The sequence below is a fragment of the Cricetulus griseus genome, chromosome 3, assembly GCF_003668045.3.
Source record: "Cricetulus griseus strain 17A/GY chromosome 3, alternate assembly CriGri-PICRH-1.0, whole genome shotgun sequence".
NCBI classification, from domain to species: Eukaryota; Metazoa; Chordata; class Mammalia; order Rodentia; family Cricetidae; genus Cricetulus; species Cricetulus griseus.
Window position 1 is genome coordinate 51527948 of NC_048596.1, and position 17176 is coordinate 51545123.

General features: G+C 41.1%; 1 protein-coding gene and 1 pseudogene across 3 annotated transcripts in view; one reads left to right on the plus strand and one right to left on the minus strand.

The window, feature by feature from the left end:
* LOC100773384 (solute carrier family 22 member 19) overlaps positions 1-17176 on the plus strand; it is a 75843-nt gene that overhangs the window by 15835 nt on the left and 42832 nt on the right. For all 3 annotated transcript variants that reach the window (XM_035443111.1, XM_027408380.2, XM_035443112.1), the window contains exons 3-4: positions 1184-1338; positions 1827-1995. In XM_035443111.1, the coding sequence (XP_035299002.1) occupies positions 1184-1338; positions 1827-1995 (324 nt within the window). The remainder of the gene's footprint in view (positions 1-1183; positions 1339-1826; positions 1996-17176) is intronic.
* On the minus strand, positions 4546-12391 carry LOC100773092 (annotated as a pseudogene).

A 17176-nucleotide genomic window follows, 5' to 3' on the forward strand; every position in this document is an offset into this window, starting at 1 on the left:
ACTCTTTTATGTTTGGTCCTGAAATTGCACAGGGGACAGGGAGCCATTTATCAATATCTAGAAACAAAAATGCCTTTTGTTCAGATATACTGAGGGGAAAGATTTTCTAACTGGCTAGGGTTACAGAAAATAATTCAACTTCATAGCTCCAAGAAAGAGTTACAATTTTTTTTTTTTTAATGATCTAGGGTTACAAACAGGACAGAACATACATTTTGAGATTTAAAAGTGCTATGTCTTGGGAGTGCCTACTGATCTTCCATTTAGCCTAATAACTAATTAACTTTAGATCTTGTTAGTCTTTGATTATAATTATTAGTCTTCAAGAAATGTCACAGTGTAAAGTCAATCTTCAAAAGCGGGGAAGAGGTACCCTGATATTCCAGGGTTACACAGAGAAACCCTGTCTTGAAAACCAAAAAGAAAAAAAAAACCCAACCAACCAACCAATCTTTTTCAAAAGAAAAAGAACCCATAACCTCCCCCCCAAAAAAAAACTAAAACCAAAACCAAAACAGACAAAAAACCCAAAGAGAACCTGCAATGAGGAAAGAGTCCTCCCATTCCCTCCTCCCCCCTCCTCCCATCTGCTCCACAGAGAGGGTAAGGCCTCCCCTAGGAAGCCTACTAAGTCTGTCTCATCATCTAGTTAAGGCAGGACCAAGGCTCCTCTCCACCCCACCCCACCCCACCCCCCACACCCCTGTGTCTAGGCTGAGCAAGGTATCTCTCCATAAGAATGGGCTCCACTAAGTCAGTTTGTGCATTAGAGTGAGATCTTGGACCCACTGTCAGTGGCCTCATCTATTGTCCCAACCACACCATTGTCACCTATATTCAGAGAGTCTAGTTCAGTCTTATGCAGGTTCCACAGTTGTCAGACCTGAGTCGGTGATCTCTCACTAACTAGGGTCAGCTGATTCTGTGGGCTTCCCCATCTTTGTTCATATTATCGCTCCTCCCTCACTTTGATTGTAGTCCAGGAGCTTGTGCCAATGGTTAGTTGTGGTTTTCTGCATCTGCTTCCATCTGTTTCTGGAACAGGGCTCATACTGTTTACAAACATTGAAAGTAGCTTTGCAGGATATATACTCTTGGTTATTTTTTTTGAATATTTATCATTTTAAAGTGTCTTCAATGTCAATTGCATTGTTCCCATAATCTAATCCTTCCTTTCCCTCAGGTTTGGGAGGAAGCTGCTCTTCATATGTGCTTTAGTGCAACTGGCTGTCACTGAAACCTGTGTGGCATTTGCTCCCACCTTCAAAATCTACTGCTTCCTACGTTTCCTGACAGGGATTTCTATCTTTTCCATAATGACAAATGGTACCTTGCTCGGTAAGTCAAAGCTTTTGATGGACATTTTCTTTTGTTTTTTATTAAAAATTCTATTTTTTTTACATACCAACCCCAATCCCCCATCCTGCCCCTTCTCATCCCCCATCTACTCCTCATAAGGGGTAAGGCCTTCCTTGGGGAGTCAACAAAGTCTGGCATACCAAGTTGAGGCAGAACCAAGCCCCTTCCCCCTGTATCAAGGCTGAGCAAGGTATCCTACAATAGGGAATGGGCTCCAAAAAGTCAGTTCATGGCTCTGGGATAGGTTCTGGTGCCACTGTCAGGGCTCCTCAACAGATAAGTCATGTAACCCGTCACCCACATTTGGAGGGTCTAGTTAGGTCCCATGCAGGTTCCCCAGCTGTCAGTCCATAGTTTGTAAGCTTCTGCTAGCTTGGATCAGCTGTTGAAAGGCATTTTCTAAGCTTTGGTTTTGACCTGGATGTCCTTCCCACCTTAATACGAAGATTCATTTTCTTTTCTTTCAGTGATAGAATGGACAAAACCTAAATTCCAGGCCATGGCAACAGCACTGTTACTATGTGCTATGGCGATTGGACATATAGTATTGGCAGGCCTGGCTTTTGTTCTTCAAAACTGGCACCACCTCCAGCTGGTGTTGTCTGTGCCAGTGTTTTTGCTACTTGTACCCACAAGGTATGGATTTCCTTTCTCTTCTGTGTCATGGAGTCCTGGGATGACCATGCACATTTGGAATCAGGACAAAAGAAATTCATTTGCCCTTGGTCGACACCTGACAGTGTGTGCTCCTCTTTGTATTTGTGACATGAGGATAAGCAGGACTCTCAGATGAACCAAGGAAACTGAATTAAACTTGAATTTAAGATCATAAGTATTTTTATAAAATTATATATACGTGTGACAAGAGATTTAATTATACCGAGGAGGGATCATTATGTGAAAATTCTAATTGTGAGTCCTGATTTTTATTAATAACTGGATAAAATGTATCCCCTTATATTCATACTATGTATAAATAAATAATTTCTGAGGAAGTGTATTCAGTACAAACATATTATGAGAATTACATATGGTATATTTAAGAAAAATGTGTACTATTTGATATTTAAATTTTGTTATACATAAGATAATTTTATTTACTAAGGAAAAACTACCTAAAAAAAGAGAGAGTAGCAATGAATCCTTATCAGACTGTTCTTGGTCTTTCTGTGTGTCTTTGCTACTAAGCATTAATTACTCAGGTTATAGTAGAATTTTTGCAAAAATATTTCATTTCATATGAGAAAAATCTTTAAAGATTAGATTGCCTCTACTGTAGTTTGTATGAGTGGATTTAAAAAAGAAAAAACATTTGGAAACTATTGTGAAATTTATCTTTGCAGGTGACAAGGATAAAAGACAAGAAGTAAATTTATCCTCACTGTTTAATGAAGGAAGAGCACAGCATGGTTTCTTTAGTTTAAAATGGGAGGCAGGGGACTGGAGAGATGGCTCAGTGGTTAAGAATTCTGGATGCTCTTCCAGAGGTTTGATACTTAGCCCTACTTAGCTCACAACTACTTATCAACTCCAGTTCCAGGGAATCCAGTGCCCTCTTTTGGCCGCTAAGGGCACCAGGCATGCATGTGATACACAGAAATACATGCAGGCAAGACACCCTTTCACATAAAAGTAAAACAAATAAAAATAAAATCTTAAAAACAACTATAGGCAGAATAAACCACTTATCTCATTTGTTTTTTACATCCCCTCCTTTAAATGTTTTTACTTTTAATTTAATTAAAAAATGTTTCTGAGACAGAGTCTCACTGCTCAGCTCCAGCTTTCCTGGGACTTGTTTTGCAAACCAGCCTGGCCTTGAACTCACAAAGATCCACTTGCCTCTGACTACCTTGTGCTAGGTTTAAATGCCTGTGCTGCAAATCTGACTCACTTTTTTTTTCTTGGTTTGAAAGTTTAAAATTTTTATTAGCTATCTAAATAGAATGAATATATCTCAAGTTCTTAAAAAGTTTATTCTTTGAAGTTTTCATATATACATGTCTACAAGAGTAGAAGGGATCTGGATCACATCCATCCCTCACTATCTCCTTCCAGCTCCCACCAGGACCCAAACCACAACTTCACATACTATTTATTTACTTACATTTTGATCCCTCTGAGTCCAGTGAGCACTACCTATGTGCTCATGGGTGAGTCTGGGGTCATCCACTGGGTTATGGGGAAGCTGTCAGTGGCCACACTCCTAAAATAACTTTCTGTTTTCTACTAGCCATCAACGGCCAATAAATCCTCAGCTAGGGCTGGAACCTGAGGTGCCCATCACCTTCCTGATAGATTTTTTTCTTTTTGGTTTTTCGAGACAGGGCTTCTCTGTGGCTTTGGAGGATGTCCTGGAACTAGCTCTTGTAGACTAGGCAAGTCTCAAACTCACAGAGATCTGCCTGCTTCTGCCTCCCGAGTGCTGGGATTAAAGGTGTGCGCCACCAACGCCCGGCTCCTACTAGAATTTTTAACTGGCTTGATCTTGTGTGCTGTGAACTCATGTAATACAGCCGTGCCGTGTTGAGAGGAAAGCTTTTCACAGCATTCTTTTCCACCTTCCAGCTCTTACATTCTTTCCATCTCCTCTATCACAGTATTCTCTGAACCCTGTGTGTGTGTGTGTGTGTGTGTGTGTGTGTGTGTGTGTGTGTGTGTGTGTGTGCGTGTGCGAGTGCCCGCGCTCTCGTGTTGATATAGATGTCCCATCTATGACTGGGAACTCAGTCACCTGTTCTCAGCATTCTGAACAGTTACAATGCTCTACATTAACTACTGTCCTCTGCAGTAAGAAGTTTGTCTAACTAAGGTTGAGAGCAGCACAAAATATGGATACAAATATGTTTGACAATCTGAGAACACAGCAAAATAACACCAATACTGCTTCATAAAAAAGAGTCTGAAAAGTATTGGTGTTAGTTCTTTGAGATTTTGGTAGAATTCTGTGTTGAATGCACCTGGTCCTGGAGTTCTTTAGGTTGGGGTAATTTTTATTTATGCTTCAATTTCATTGCTGGCTATGGATCTGTTTAAATTAGATCTGTTTCATGCATCTAGATATTTGTCCATTTCTTTTAGCTATTCCAATTCAATGGACAAGAGATTTAAAAATACATCCTTATGATTTTCTAATTTTTTAATAGAACAATAAACACCTTTATTACATGAGCTGTGAATGATGGTTTATTTGCCTTTCCGGGCTTTGGTCTTCCTCAGGGAGAACTCCAGCTCCTTGCCTTCTAGCACATAGCTCTCTGCTCTGCTGTACTGGCCTGGTCTTGAGACAATACAGGCAAGAAGCCTGCCCTGCTGGAACTGCTCCTCCAGAAGTCTGCTGATTTTGGCGGTCTTTTCCCTCTCATCATATTTCTTTTTTTTTCTTATTATTTTATTAGTTCAAACTAGGAACAAGCTGGCTTCACATGTCAATCCCTTCTCCCTCCCCCTCCACTTCCCCCAACCCCACCCCCAACCCCCACCTGTCCCCCACCCCATCCACCCTCCACTCCCCAGGCAGGGTAGGGCCCTTGATGGTGGCTCCCCAAAGTCCACCACATAATCCTGGGCCAGTCCTGGGCCCTCCACATGTGTACAAGCCAAGAGTGCATCCCTTCATGTGGGATGGGTTCTTTTTTTATTTTTATTTTATTCTTTTATTAGTTCAAATTAGGAACAAGCTTGCTTCACATGTCAATCCCTTCTCCATCTCCTCCCCCCCAACATCTCACCTATCCCTACCCATCCCCTCCCACTCCCCAGGCAGGGTAACGCCCTCAAAAGGGGCTCACCAAAGTCTACCACATCATCCTGGGCTAGGCCTAGGCCCTTCGTGGGATGGGTTCTTAAAGTCCCTTCTTACACCAGGGAAAAATACTAATCCACTACCAGGGCCCCCCTAGAGTGCAGAGGCCACCTAATTGACATACATGTTCAGGGGTCTGGATCAGATCTGTGCTGGCCTCCCCGACAGCAGTCTGGGGTCTATGTGCTCCCCCTTGTTCAGGCCAGCTGATTCTGTGGTTTCACCAGCCTGGTACTGACACCTTTGATCTTCATTCCTCCCTCTCTGCAACTAGGTTCCAGAGTTCAGTTCAGTGTATATCTGTGGGTGTCTGCTTCCATCAGCCACTGGATGAGGGCTCTAGGATGGCATAAAAAGTAGTCATCAGTCTCAATATAGGGGAAGGGCATATAGGTTGTCCTCTCCACCGCTGCCTAGATTGTCAGTTCCTGTCATCCTTGTAGATCTCTGGAAATCTCCCTAGTGCCAGATCTTTCCTCAGACCTATAATGGTTCCCTCTGATATGGTATCACGCATCCTGATCTCCTCTATTCCCCCAACTCAACATTTCTGCTCCTCAATTTCCTCCTCTCCCCTTCTCTTCTCCTCCTCTCATTCTGGCAGCTCCCTCTCCCCCACCCTCATGCTCCCAATTAGTTCAGGAGTTCCTGCCCCTTCCCATTCTCTGGGGTCCATGCATTTTTCCCTTAGAGTCTTTCTTGTTTCCTAGTTTCTTTGGCGAAGAGGATTGTAGGCTGGTAATCCTTTGCTCTATGTCTAAAATTCATGTATGAGTGAGTACATACCATGCTTGTCTTTTTGTGATTGGGTTACCTCACTCAGGATGGTTTCTTCTAGTTCCATCCATTTGCCTGTGAATTTCAAGATTCCGTTGCTTTTTTCTGCTGAGTAGTACTCCATTGCATAAATGTACCACATTTTCTCTATCCAGTCTTCAGTTGAGGTGCATCTAGGTTGCTTCCAGGTTCTGGCTATTACAAACAATTCTGCTATGAACATGGTTGAACATATGTCCTTGTTGTATGAAAGTGCATTATTTGGGTATATGCTCAAGAGAATGGCTGCATCTTGAGGTCGACTGATTCCCATTTTTCTGAGCAACCACCATACTGATTTCCCAAGTGGCTGTACAAGTTTGCACTCCCACCAGCAATGGAGGAGTGTTCCTTTTTCTCCACAACCTCTCCAGCATAGATTGTCATTGGTGTTTTTGACTTTAGCCATTCTGGCTGGTGTAAGATGGTATCTCAGAGTTGTTTTGAGTTGCATTTCTCTGATGGCCAAGGATTTTGAGCACTTTCTTAAGTGTCTTTCAGCCATTTCAGATTCCTCTGTTGAGAATTCTCTATTTAGTTCTGCACCCCACTTTTTAATTTCATTGTTTGTGTTTTGGTGGCTAGCTTCTTGAGTTCATTGTATATTTTGGAAATCAGCCCTCTGTCAGATGTGGGGTCGGTGAAGATCTTTTCCCATTCTGTGGGTGGTCGTTTTGTCTTACTGACTGTGTCCTTTGTCTTACAGAAGCTTCTCAGTTTCAGGAGATCCCATTTATTAATTGAAGACCTCAGTGTCTGTGCTACTGGTGTAATGTTCAGGAAGCGGTCTCCTGTACCAATTTGTTTAAGGGTATCTCCCACTTTCTTTTCTAGAAGATTCAATGTGGCTGGATGTAAGTTGAGATCTTTGATGCATTTGCACTTAAGTTTTGTGCATGGTGATAGGTATGGATCTATCTACAATCTTCTGCATGTCCGAATCCAGTTGTGCCAGCACCATTTGTTGAAGATGCTATCTTTTTTTCCATTGTATAGATTTAGCATCTTTGTCAAAAATCAGGTGTTTGTAGATGTATGGGTTAATATCAGAGTTTTCAATTCAATTCCATTCGTCTATCTGTCTATTTTTGTGCCAATACCAAGCTGTTTTCAGAACTATGGCTCTATAGTAGAGCTTGAAGTCAGGGATGGTGATGCCTCCAGAAGATCCTTTATTGTACAGGGTTGTTTTGGCTATCCTGGTTTTTTTTTATTTTTCCATATAAAATTGAGTATTGTTCTTTCAAGGTCTGTGAAGAATTGTGTTGGGATTTTGATGGGGGATTGCGTTGAATCTGTAGATTGCTTTTGGCAAGATTGCCATTTTTTAAAAAGATTTTATTTGTTTATTATGTATACAACATTCTGCTTCCATGTATATCTGCACACCAGAAGAGGGCACCAGATCTCATAACAGATGGTTGTGAGAAACCATGTGGTTGCTGGGAATTGAACTCAGGACCTCCGGAAGAGCAGTCAGTGCTCTTAACCTCTGAGCTATCTCTCCAGCCCAAGATTGCCATTTTTACTATGTTGATTCTACCTATCCAAGAGCATGGGAGATCTTTCCATTTTCTGGTATCTAATTTCTTTCTTTAAAGACTCAAAGTTCTTACTGTACAGGTCTTTCACCTTTTTTGATTAGTGTTACCCCAAGATATTTTATGTTGCCTATGGATATTGTGAAGGGTGATGTTTCTCTGATTTCTTTCTTATTGGATTTATCATCTGTAAATAGTAGAGCTACTTATTTTTTTGAGTTAATTTTGTATCCTGCTACTTTGCTGAAGGCGTTTATCAGCTGTAGGAGGTCCCTGGAAGAGTTTTTCGGGTCACTAATGTAGAATATCTTATCATCTGCAAATAGTGAAAGTTTGACTTCTTCCTTTCCAATTTGTATCCCTTTGATCCCCTTTTCTTGTGTTATTGCTATAGCCAGAACTTCAAGTACAATACTGAAGAGGTATGGAGAGAGTGGACAGCCTTGTCTTGTTCCTGATTTTAGAAGAAATGCTTTGAGTTTCTCTCCATTTAGTTTGACGTTGGCTATTGGTTTGGTGTATATTGCATTTATCATGTTTAGATATGTTCCTGTTATTCCTGTTCTCTCCAAGATCATTATCTATCATGAAGGGATGTTGGATTTTGTCAAAGGACTTTTCAGCATCTAGTGAGATGATCATGTGGTTTTTCTTTTTCAGTTTGTTTATATGGTGGATTACATTGATGGATTTTCCTATGTTGAACTATTCTTGCATCCCAGGGATGAAACCTACTTGATCATAGGGGATGATTTTTCTGATGTTTTCTTGGATTCGATTCGCCAATATTTTGTTGAGTATTTTTGCATCATGTTCATGAGGGATATTGGTCTGTAGTTCTCTTTTTTAGTTGTATCTTTGTGTGGCTTGGGTATCAAAGTGATTGTAGCTTCATAAAAAGTTTGGCAATGTCCCTTCTGCTTCTATTGTGCAGAACAGTTTGAGGAGTACTGGAATTAGCTCTTGTTTGAATTTCTGGTAGAATTCTGCAGTGAAGCCATCTGGCCCTGGGCTTTTTTTGGTTGGGAGGCTTTTGATGACTGCTTCTATTTCATTAGGGGTTATAGGTCGATTTAAACTGCTTATCTGTTCTTGATTTAATTTTGGTAAGTAATATCTATCCAGAAAACTGTCCATTTCCTTTATATTTTTGAATTTTGGGGAGTACAGGTTTTCAAAGTATGACCTGAAGATTCTCTGGATTTCCTCAGTGTCTTTTGTTATATCCCCCTTTTCATTTCTGATTTTGTTAATTAGCATGCTCTCTCTCTGCCTTTTAGTTAGTTTGGATAGAGGCTTGTCTATCTTGTTGATCTTCTCAAAGAACCAACTGTTTGTTTCATTGATTCTTTGTAATGTTTTCCTAGTTTCTACTTTATTGATTTCAGCCCTCAGTTTGATTATTTCCTGGCATCTACTCCTCCTTGGTGAGTTTGCTTCTTTTTGCTCTAAAGCTTTCAGTTGTTCTGTCAATTCTCTAGTGTGACTTTTCTCCAGTTTCTTCATGTGGGCACTTAGTGCTATAAACTTTCCTCTTAGCACGGCTTTCAGAGTGTCCCATAAGTTTGGGTATGTTGTGTCTACATTCTCATTAAATTCTAGGAAGTCTTTAATTTCTTTTTTTATTTCTTCCTCAACCCAAGAATGGTGCAATTGGGTGTTATTCAATTTCCACGAGTATAGTGGGAAATTACCAATACGGAGTCAGGTAGAGATATAAGGGTATTTAATAGGGAAAAGCCTTACTTACAGAGCGACCTAGCCAGCCGGCGTGGCAGCAGTCTGTACAGCAAGCAGCAAAGAGAAACCGAAAGAGAAAATGCAGTCACCCTACGTCCTCTGACCACGCCCTCGAAAGCTTGTGAGGGCGTGGTCAGGCAACCTGTAGCCAGCCCCTAAGTAGGCGTGGCTACAGCTTCCCCTACACACGAGTTTGTAGGTTTTCTGCAATTCGTATTGCTGTTGAATTCCAACTTTAAAGCATGGTAATCTGATAAGATACAGGGGGTTATTTCAATTCTTTTGTAACTGTGGAAGTTTGCTTTGTTGCCGACTATGTGGTCTATTTTAGAGAAGGTTCCATGTGGCGCTGAGAAGAAGGTATATTCTTTTATGTTTGGATTGAATGTTCTATAGCTATCTGTTAAACCCAGTTGGGTCATAACTTCTGTCAGATCCTTTGTTTCTTTGTTAAGTTTCTGTCTGGTGGTCCTGTCTAGTGGTGTAAGGGGGGTGTTGAAGTCTCCTACTGTAAGTGTGTGTGGTTTTTACGTGTGGTTTGAGCTTTAGTAATGTTCCTTTTACAAATGTGGCTGCCTTTATATTTGGGGCATAGAAGTTCAGGATTGAGACTTCATCTTGATGGACTTTTCCTGTGATGAGTATGAAATGCCCTTTTTCATCTCTTTTGATTGATTTTAGTTTGAAGTCTAATTTGTTAGCTATTAGGATTGCTGCACCAGCTTGTTTCTTGGGCCCATTTGATTGGAAAATTTTTTCCCAACCCTTTACTTTGAGGTAACACCGTGTCTTTGAAGTTGAGGTGTGTTTCTTGTAAACAGCAGAAGGATGGATTCTGTCTTCATATCCATTCTGTTAGTCTGTATCTTTTCATGGGCAGGTTAAAACTGTTGACATTTAGGGATATTAGTGTCCATTGATTGTTGGTTCTTATTTGTTTTGGATTTATTGTTGGTGGTGTCATTGTGTGTGGATTTCCCCCCTCCTGTTTCTTTTTGTGTTCGGTAAAATTGGATTATCTATTGCCTATGTTTTTGTGAGTGTAGTTAACTTTGTTGGGTTGGAGTTTTCCTTCCAAAACCTGCTGTAGTGCTGGATTTGTGGATATGTATTGTTTAAATCTGTTTTTGTCATGGAATATCTTGTTTTCTCCATCTATAGTGATTGAGAGTTTTGCTGGGTACAGTAGTCTGGGTTGACATCCCTGCTCTCTTAGTGCTTGTAGGGTATCTATCCAAGACCTTCTGGCTTTCAGAGTTTCCATTGAGAAGTCGGGTGTGATTCTGGTAGGTCTGCCTTTATGTGTTATTGGCCTTTTTCCTTTGCTGCTCTTAATATTTTCTCTTTATTCTATAGATTTGGAGTTTTGATTATTATGTGCTGGGGGGACTTCTTTTTGTGGTCCAGTCTTTTTTGTGTTCTGTAAGCTTTGTGTTTTTTCATAGGCATATCCTTCTGTAGGTTGGGGAAGTTTTCTTCTATGATTTTGTTGAATATGTTTTCTGTACCTTTGAGAAGTATTTCTTCACCTTCTTCTATACCTATTATTCTTAGGTTTGGCCTTTTCACGGTGTCCCATATTTCCTGGATATTTTGTGTTAGGGATTTGTTGGACTTGAGATTTTCTTTGGTCGATGACTGTATATCCTCTAGAGATTCTCAACAATTGAGATTCTCTCTTCCATCTCTTGAATTTTATTGGTTATACTCACATCTTTAGTTCCTGATCGTTTATCCAGCCTTTCTATTTCCAGCATCCCCTCATTCTGTGTTTTCTTTATTGTGTCTATTTCAGCTTTCATGCCTTGAACTGTTTCTAGTGCTTCCTTCACTTGTTTGGTTGTTTTTTCTTGGCTTTCTTTAGATTCTTTAAGAGATTTGTTTATTTCTTGAATTTTTTGGTTTGTCTTTTCCTCCATTTCATGTAATTTTTTGCTTGTATTTTCTTCTATTTCTTTAAGGGATTTTCTTGTTTCCTCTTTAAAGGTCTCTATCATCTTGCAGAGATAATTTTTGAGGTCCATCTCTTCTTCATCCTCTGCCTTGGGCTTTTCAGGTCTTGCTGATGTGGAGTCCCTAGATTCTGGTGGTGTCATATTGGTCTTTCTGATGTTGAGTGTGTTCTTATTCTGTCTTCTTCCTATCTCTTCTTCCAGTGGGTGCAGGTGGGGCCTCTCTATCTCCTCTTGTGACCCTATGGTGTGTGTGGGTCAGGACTTCAATGTCGGCAGCTCTGGATGGTCTTGCCTCTCCTGGTAGTTTCCTCACTCAGTAGGGGTCAGGCTGTTGCAGGAAGGAAGAGTGAGGTGTCTCCAGACTCAGGGAGCTTCTCCCTGGCTGGGCGAGTCCACTCCAAGCAGGCACAGGCCCAGAGAGATCCGGGGTGAATGGGACTTTGGACAGAAGTTGGGCAAGAGCAGATGGTCACTCACCTTGGTAGGGGTCAGGCTCAGTAGGGAGAGGGTGCACTCACCTCGGTAGGGGTCAGGCTCAGTAGGGGTCAGGCCTGTGGAGTGGGAAGGAAGAGTAAGGTGTTTCCAGGCTCAGGGAGCTCCTCCCTGGCTGGGCGGGTCCACTCTAAGCAGGCACAGGCCCAGAGAGATAGGGTGAATGGGGCTTTGGACAGGAGTTGGGCAAGAGCAGATGGTCACTCACCTCGGTAGGTGTCAGGCTCAGTAGGGGTCCTTCTTTTGAATTTTCTTTGACCGTTTTTTGTTTAATATTTCTTCCTCCTTGGGGAGTCAGGTTGGTCCCCTTCTTGTGGCCCAGGGGCAGTGCATAGTGGGACTGGCACCACTGCCTGTATGGTGAGCTGTCTATGAGCACAATGCAGTTCTTCACCAGGGCCTTGGTGAGGACCAGCTAGTCATTGGATGCATTGTAGACAACGTCAATGATCCTTGTTTTTCCGAGTACAGCAATCAGAGCCCCAGGAAAAGTTTCCCACATCCAATCTTAGGGCACAGTACTTCTTACTGCATTCTCGAACTCAGACTATGTGTGTACAACGAGGGCCAATCTTAGTGTTGGCAGCAGGCTGTCCTAGCTCATACTACCACTTCTTGTGGTAGGGCTTTCTCTTACCCCTGGTCTTGCGGCGCTTGTGCCAGTTGTCTCAAGAGATGCCCATCACTCGGTGCTGGCTGGAAAGAGGAGATTTTCTAAATTTTGTTGGTATATCTATTATAATGTTTCTCTTTTCATTTCTAATTATCCTTATTTGGGTCATTTCTCTCTTTTTGTTATTTTGGCAAAGGTTTCTCAATATTGTTTGTCTTTTTAAGTTTCTTTTTTCTTTTTTCTTTTTTTTTTTCATTTTCTTAATTTTGGCCCTGACTTTAGCTATCTTTTCCATCTACTGTTTTTGGGATTGGTCTGTTCTTGTTTTTCCAAGACCTTAAGAAATACTATTAAATTATTAGCTTGAAATTTCTCAATTTTTTTGATATAGGCACTTAGTATTATAAAGTCTCCTCTTAGGACTGCCTTTACTGAGACCCATAGGTTTTCATACATTGTGTTTTTCTTTTTTTTTCTTTAAATTAGAAACAATCTTATTTTATTTATCAGTCCCCATTCCCTCTCCCTCGCATCCTCCTATACCCCCTCTGACCCCCATCCCATCCCTCTTCTGCTCCATTGAAACGGTGAGGCCTTCCATGGGGGAATCATCAAAGTCTGTCACATCATTTGGGGCAGGGCCTAGGTCCTCTCCCGTGTATCTAGGCTGAGAGAGTATCCCTCTATGTAGAATGGGCTCCCAAAGTCCATTTGTATACTAGGGATAAATACTGATCCACTGCCAGAGGCCCCATAGACTGCCCAGACTTCCTAACTGAAACCCACATTCAGGGGGCTTAGTTCCGTCCTATGCTGGTTTCCAAGCTGTCAGTCTGGGGTCAATGAGCTCACCCTTGTTCGGATCAGCAGTTTCTGTGGGTTTCCACAGCCTGGTCTTGACCCCTTTGCTTATCACTCCTCCCTCTCTACAACTGGATTCCAGGAATCCAGCTCAGGGTTTAGCTGTCGGTGTCTGCTTCTGCTTCCATCAGCTACTGGATGAAGGCTCTAGGATGGCATTTAAGGTAGTCATCAGTCTCATTATAGGGGAAGGGTATTTAAGATAGCCTCTCCACTATTGCTTAGATTCTTAGTTGGGGTTCTCTGGACATTTCCCTACTGCCAGATTTCTCTTTAAACCTATCATGGATCTCTCTATTGAGGTATCTCTTTTCTTGCTCTCCTCTATTCTTCCCCCAACTCAACCTTCCTTCTCCCTCATGTCTTCCTCCCCCCTCCTCTTCTCCCCTTCTCTTTCTCCTAACTCCCTCTCCCCTCCCCTATGCTCCCAATTTGCTCAGGAGATCTTGTCCCTTTCCCCTTCTCCGGGCACCATGTATATCTCTCTTAGGGTCCTCCTTGTTTCCTAGCTTCTCTGGCGTTGTGGATTGTAGGCTGGTTATCCTTTGCTCTATGTCTAATATCCACATATGAGTGAGTACACACCATGTTTGTCTTTCTGTGTCTGGGTTACCTCACTCAGGATGGTTTCTTCTAGCTCCTTCCATTTGCCTGCGAATTTCAAGATTTCATTGCTGTTTTTTTCCCACTGAGTAATACTTCATTGTGTAAATGTACCATGTTTTCTTTATCGATTCTTGAGTTGAGGGGCATCTAGGTCACTTCCAGGTTCTGGCTATTACAAATAATGATGCTATGAACATAGTTTGAACAGATGTCCTTGTTACATGAATGTGCATCCTTTGGGTATATGCCAAAGAGTGGAATCGCTGGATCTTGAAGTAGACCGATTCCCATTTCCCTGAGGAACTGCCATTCTGATTTCCAAAGTGGCTGTACCAGTTGGCACTCCCACCAACAGTGGAGGAGTGTTCCCCTTTCTCCACATCCTCACCAGCATAAACTGTCATTGGTGCTTTTTATTTTGGCCATTTTGACAGGTGTAAGATGGTATCTCAGAGTTGTTTTGATTGCATTTCCCTGATGGCTAAGGATGTTGAACACTTTCTTAAATGTCTTCCAGTCATTTTAGATTCCTGTTGAGAATTCTCTATATTTCTGCACCCCACTTTTTAATTGGGTTATTTGGTGTTTTGGTGACTAGCTTCTTAAGGCCTTTGTATATTTTGGAAATCAGCCCTCTGTCAGATGTGGGGTTGGTGAAGATCTTTTCCCATTCTGTGGGCTGTCTTTTTGTCTTGTTGACTGTATCCTTTGCCTTATAGAAGCTTTCAGTTTCAGGAGGTCTCATTTATCAATTGTTGATCTCAGTGTCTGTGCTACTCATGTTATGTTCAGGAAGCAGTCGCCTGTGCCAATTCATTCAAGGATACCTCCCACTGTCTCTTCTAAGTGGTTCAGTGTGGCTGGATTTATGTTGAGGTCTTTGATCCATTTGGACTTAAGTTTTGTGCATGGTGATAGACATGGATCTAACAGCAATAGTCTGCATGTCAGAATCCAGTGTGCCAGCACCACTTGCTGAAGATGCTATCTTTTTTTCATTGTATAATTTTAGCTTCTTTGTCAAAAATCAGGTGTTTATAGGTGTGCGGGTTAATCAGGGTTTTCAATTTGATTCCATTGGTCTACCTTCTATTTTTGTGCCAATACCAAGCTGTTTTCAGGACTATAGCTCTATAATAGAGCTTGAAGTCAGGTGTTTTTATTTTCAGTCATCTTAAGGAATTAAATTTCCTTCTTGATTTCTTCCTAGTCATTATTCAGGTTTCATGAGTTTGCTCACTCTGTAGTTCTATTGGTGCTGATACCCAGATTTATTCCTTTGTGGTCAGATAGACTATAGGATGTTTGTTTAAGTTTTCCTATATTGTTGATTTGTGTCCTAATATGATTTTGGAGAAAGTTCCATGGGCTGCCACTACAAAGAATGTATGCTATTTATTGTTTGAGTGGAATGTTCTATAGATGTTTGTTATGTTGATTTAATTTATGTAGTTTAATACTGATTTTTTATTTAGATTTTTACATATAAATAAAACATTGGAAGTGTAACATGCATATTATCTCTTAACATTTATAGCATGCTTCTGTTTTAAGCAGAATACATGAATATATTATACATAAAAGAAAAAACTTAGCACATTAACAGTGACTATCTTAGTGAAATTAAGAACAATTTTAATGTTTTTTCTTCCTAAAATAAAAAGATTTTCTCTTCCATTGTTGGTGATGCTTGTGTCTGTAGTTCCTTGTAAATGGAGTTCTTAATTGGTCTAAATAATAAAAACCTGGAGTCAGATATAGAGGAAAATGCTGAGAGATCAGAGAGAAGAAGGAGCAAGTTAAAGCCATCTTTACCTCATTAGCCTCCCAGCCGAAAAGAGAGGGAGTTCCTGTTTCTTCCCACTTATATCCTCTCTGTCCTGCCATCTCACTTCCTGTCTCTGCCCATCCATCTCACTTCCTGTCTGTTCAGACTAGGTTAGGGTTAGCTAGTGGTAAGCTCCATCCTCTGATCTTCAGACAAGCTTTATGTGTACAAGCAAGATATCACCACAGTTACTGTTTGCTTACCTAGGTTTTCCATTTCCAAAACTCCCTCAGCCTGTGTTTTCTTTATTGCTTCTATTTCCATTTTCAGGTCTTGAACAGTTGTATTTGTTTTCTTCATTTTTTAAATTATCTGTCTTTAAGGGATTTACTCATTCCCTCTATTTTTTTTGATTGTTTTTTCCCTTGATTTCTTTAAGGGATTTATTAATTTCTTTTGTAAGACCTCTGTCACCAACATAAAGTTGGTTTTAAGGTCTTTTTCTTGTGCTTCAGGGGTTTGGAATATTTAGGGCTTGCTGTAGCAGGATAGCTAGGTTTTTTCTGGTGATGACATATTGCCCTGGCTGTTGTTGATTGTGTGTAGCATGAATTCTCTTTGGTCTTAATAATAAAATCTCAGAGTCAGCTATCAGGGTGTGAAAGATGAAGGATCAGAGAACCAAAGGGACCAACACTACAGTTCTTACCTCTCCAAAGGTTCTCAGACTGCATCCTCAGACTGACTGACCTGCCTTATATTCCTCTCTCCACCCAGCCATATCCCTTTCTATCCCCACCTCCTTAATGCTGAGATTAAAGGCATATGACTCCCAAGTAGTGAAACTAAAGGTGTGAGCCACCACTGCTTGTCTCTGTTTCTCTTTTAGACTGGATCAATTTCGTGTAGCCCAGAGTGGCCTAGAACTAACAGAGATCCATCTGCCCCTGTCTCCCAAATGTTGGGATTAAAGATGCCACCACTGCCTGGCCTCTATGGCTAACTAGTGTGACTAGCTTTGCACTCTGATCTTCAGGCAAACTTTCATTTCCCCCTTTTTGTCTAAATTAAAAAGGTTATAACTAATATAAGAAAAACTATATACAATAAATACAATAACTATATCTAATATATACATGCAATTAATAAATCAACAATGTCTAGTCCATTTGCATTTGATAAATTCAGAGAAAATACTCCATATCTATACTATCTTGGTGAGTCCAAAAGGTTGTACCTAATTCACTTTCTATTCTAATTTGTATTATCAAAATTATCTTTTAATGTCTCTCAACCTTATACACTTTACACCTCTTTAGTGAGTTTCTTTTTTGCAACTAATAAACAAGGAAAACCATAGCTATACTATCTAGTCTTCAACTCCCTCGGAGACTCTAGAAGGAAAAATCCCCCCCCCCCCCCCCCCCCCCCGCGACAGGGTTTCTCTGTGTAGCCTATCCTGGCACTCGCTCTGGAGACCAGGATGGCCTTGAACTCACAGAGATCCACCTGCCTCTGCCTCCCGAGTGCTGGGATTAAAGGTGTGCGCCACCAACGCCCGGCAGGAAATAATCTTAACTGAGTAATCAGGAAGTTCCGGCAAGTGACTTCTAAAAATGT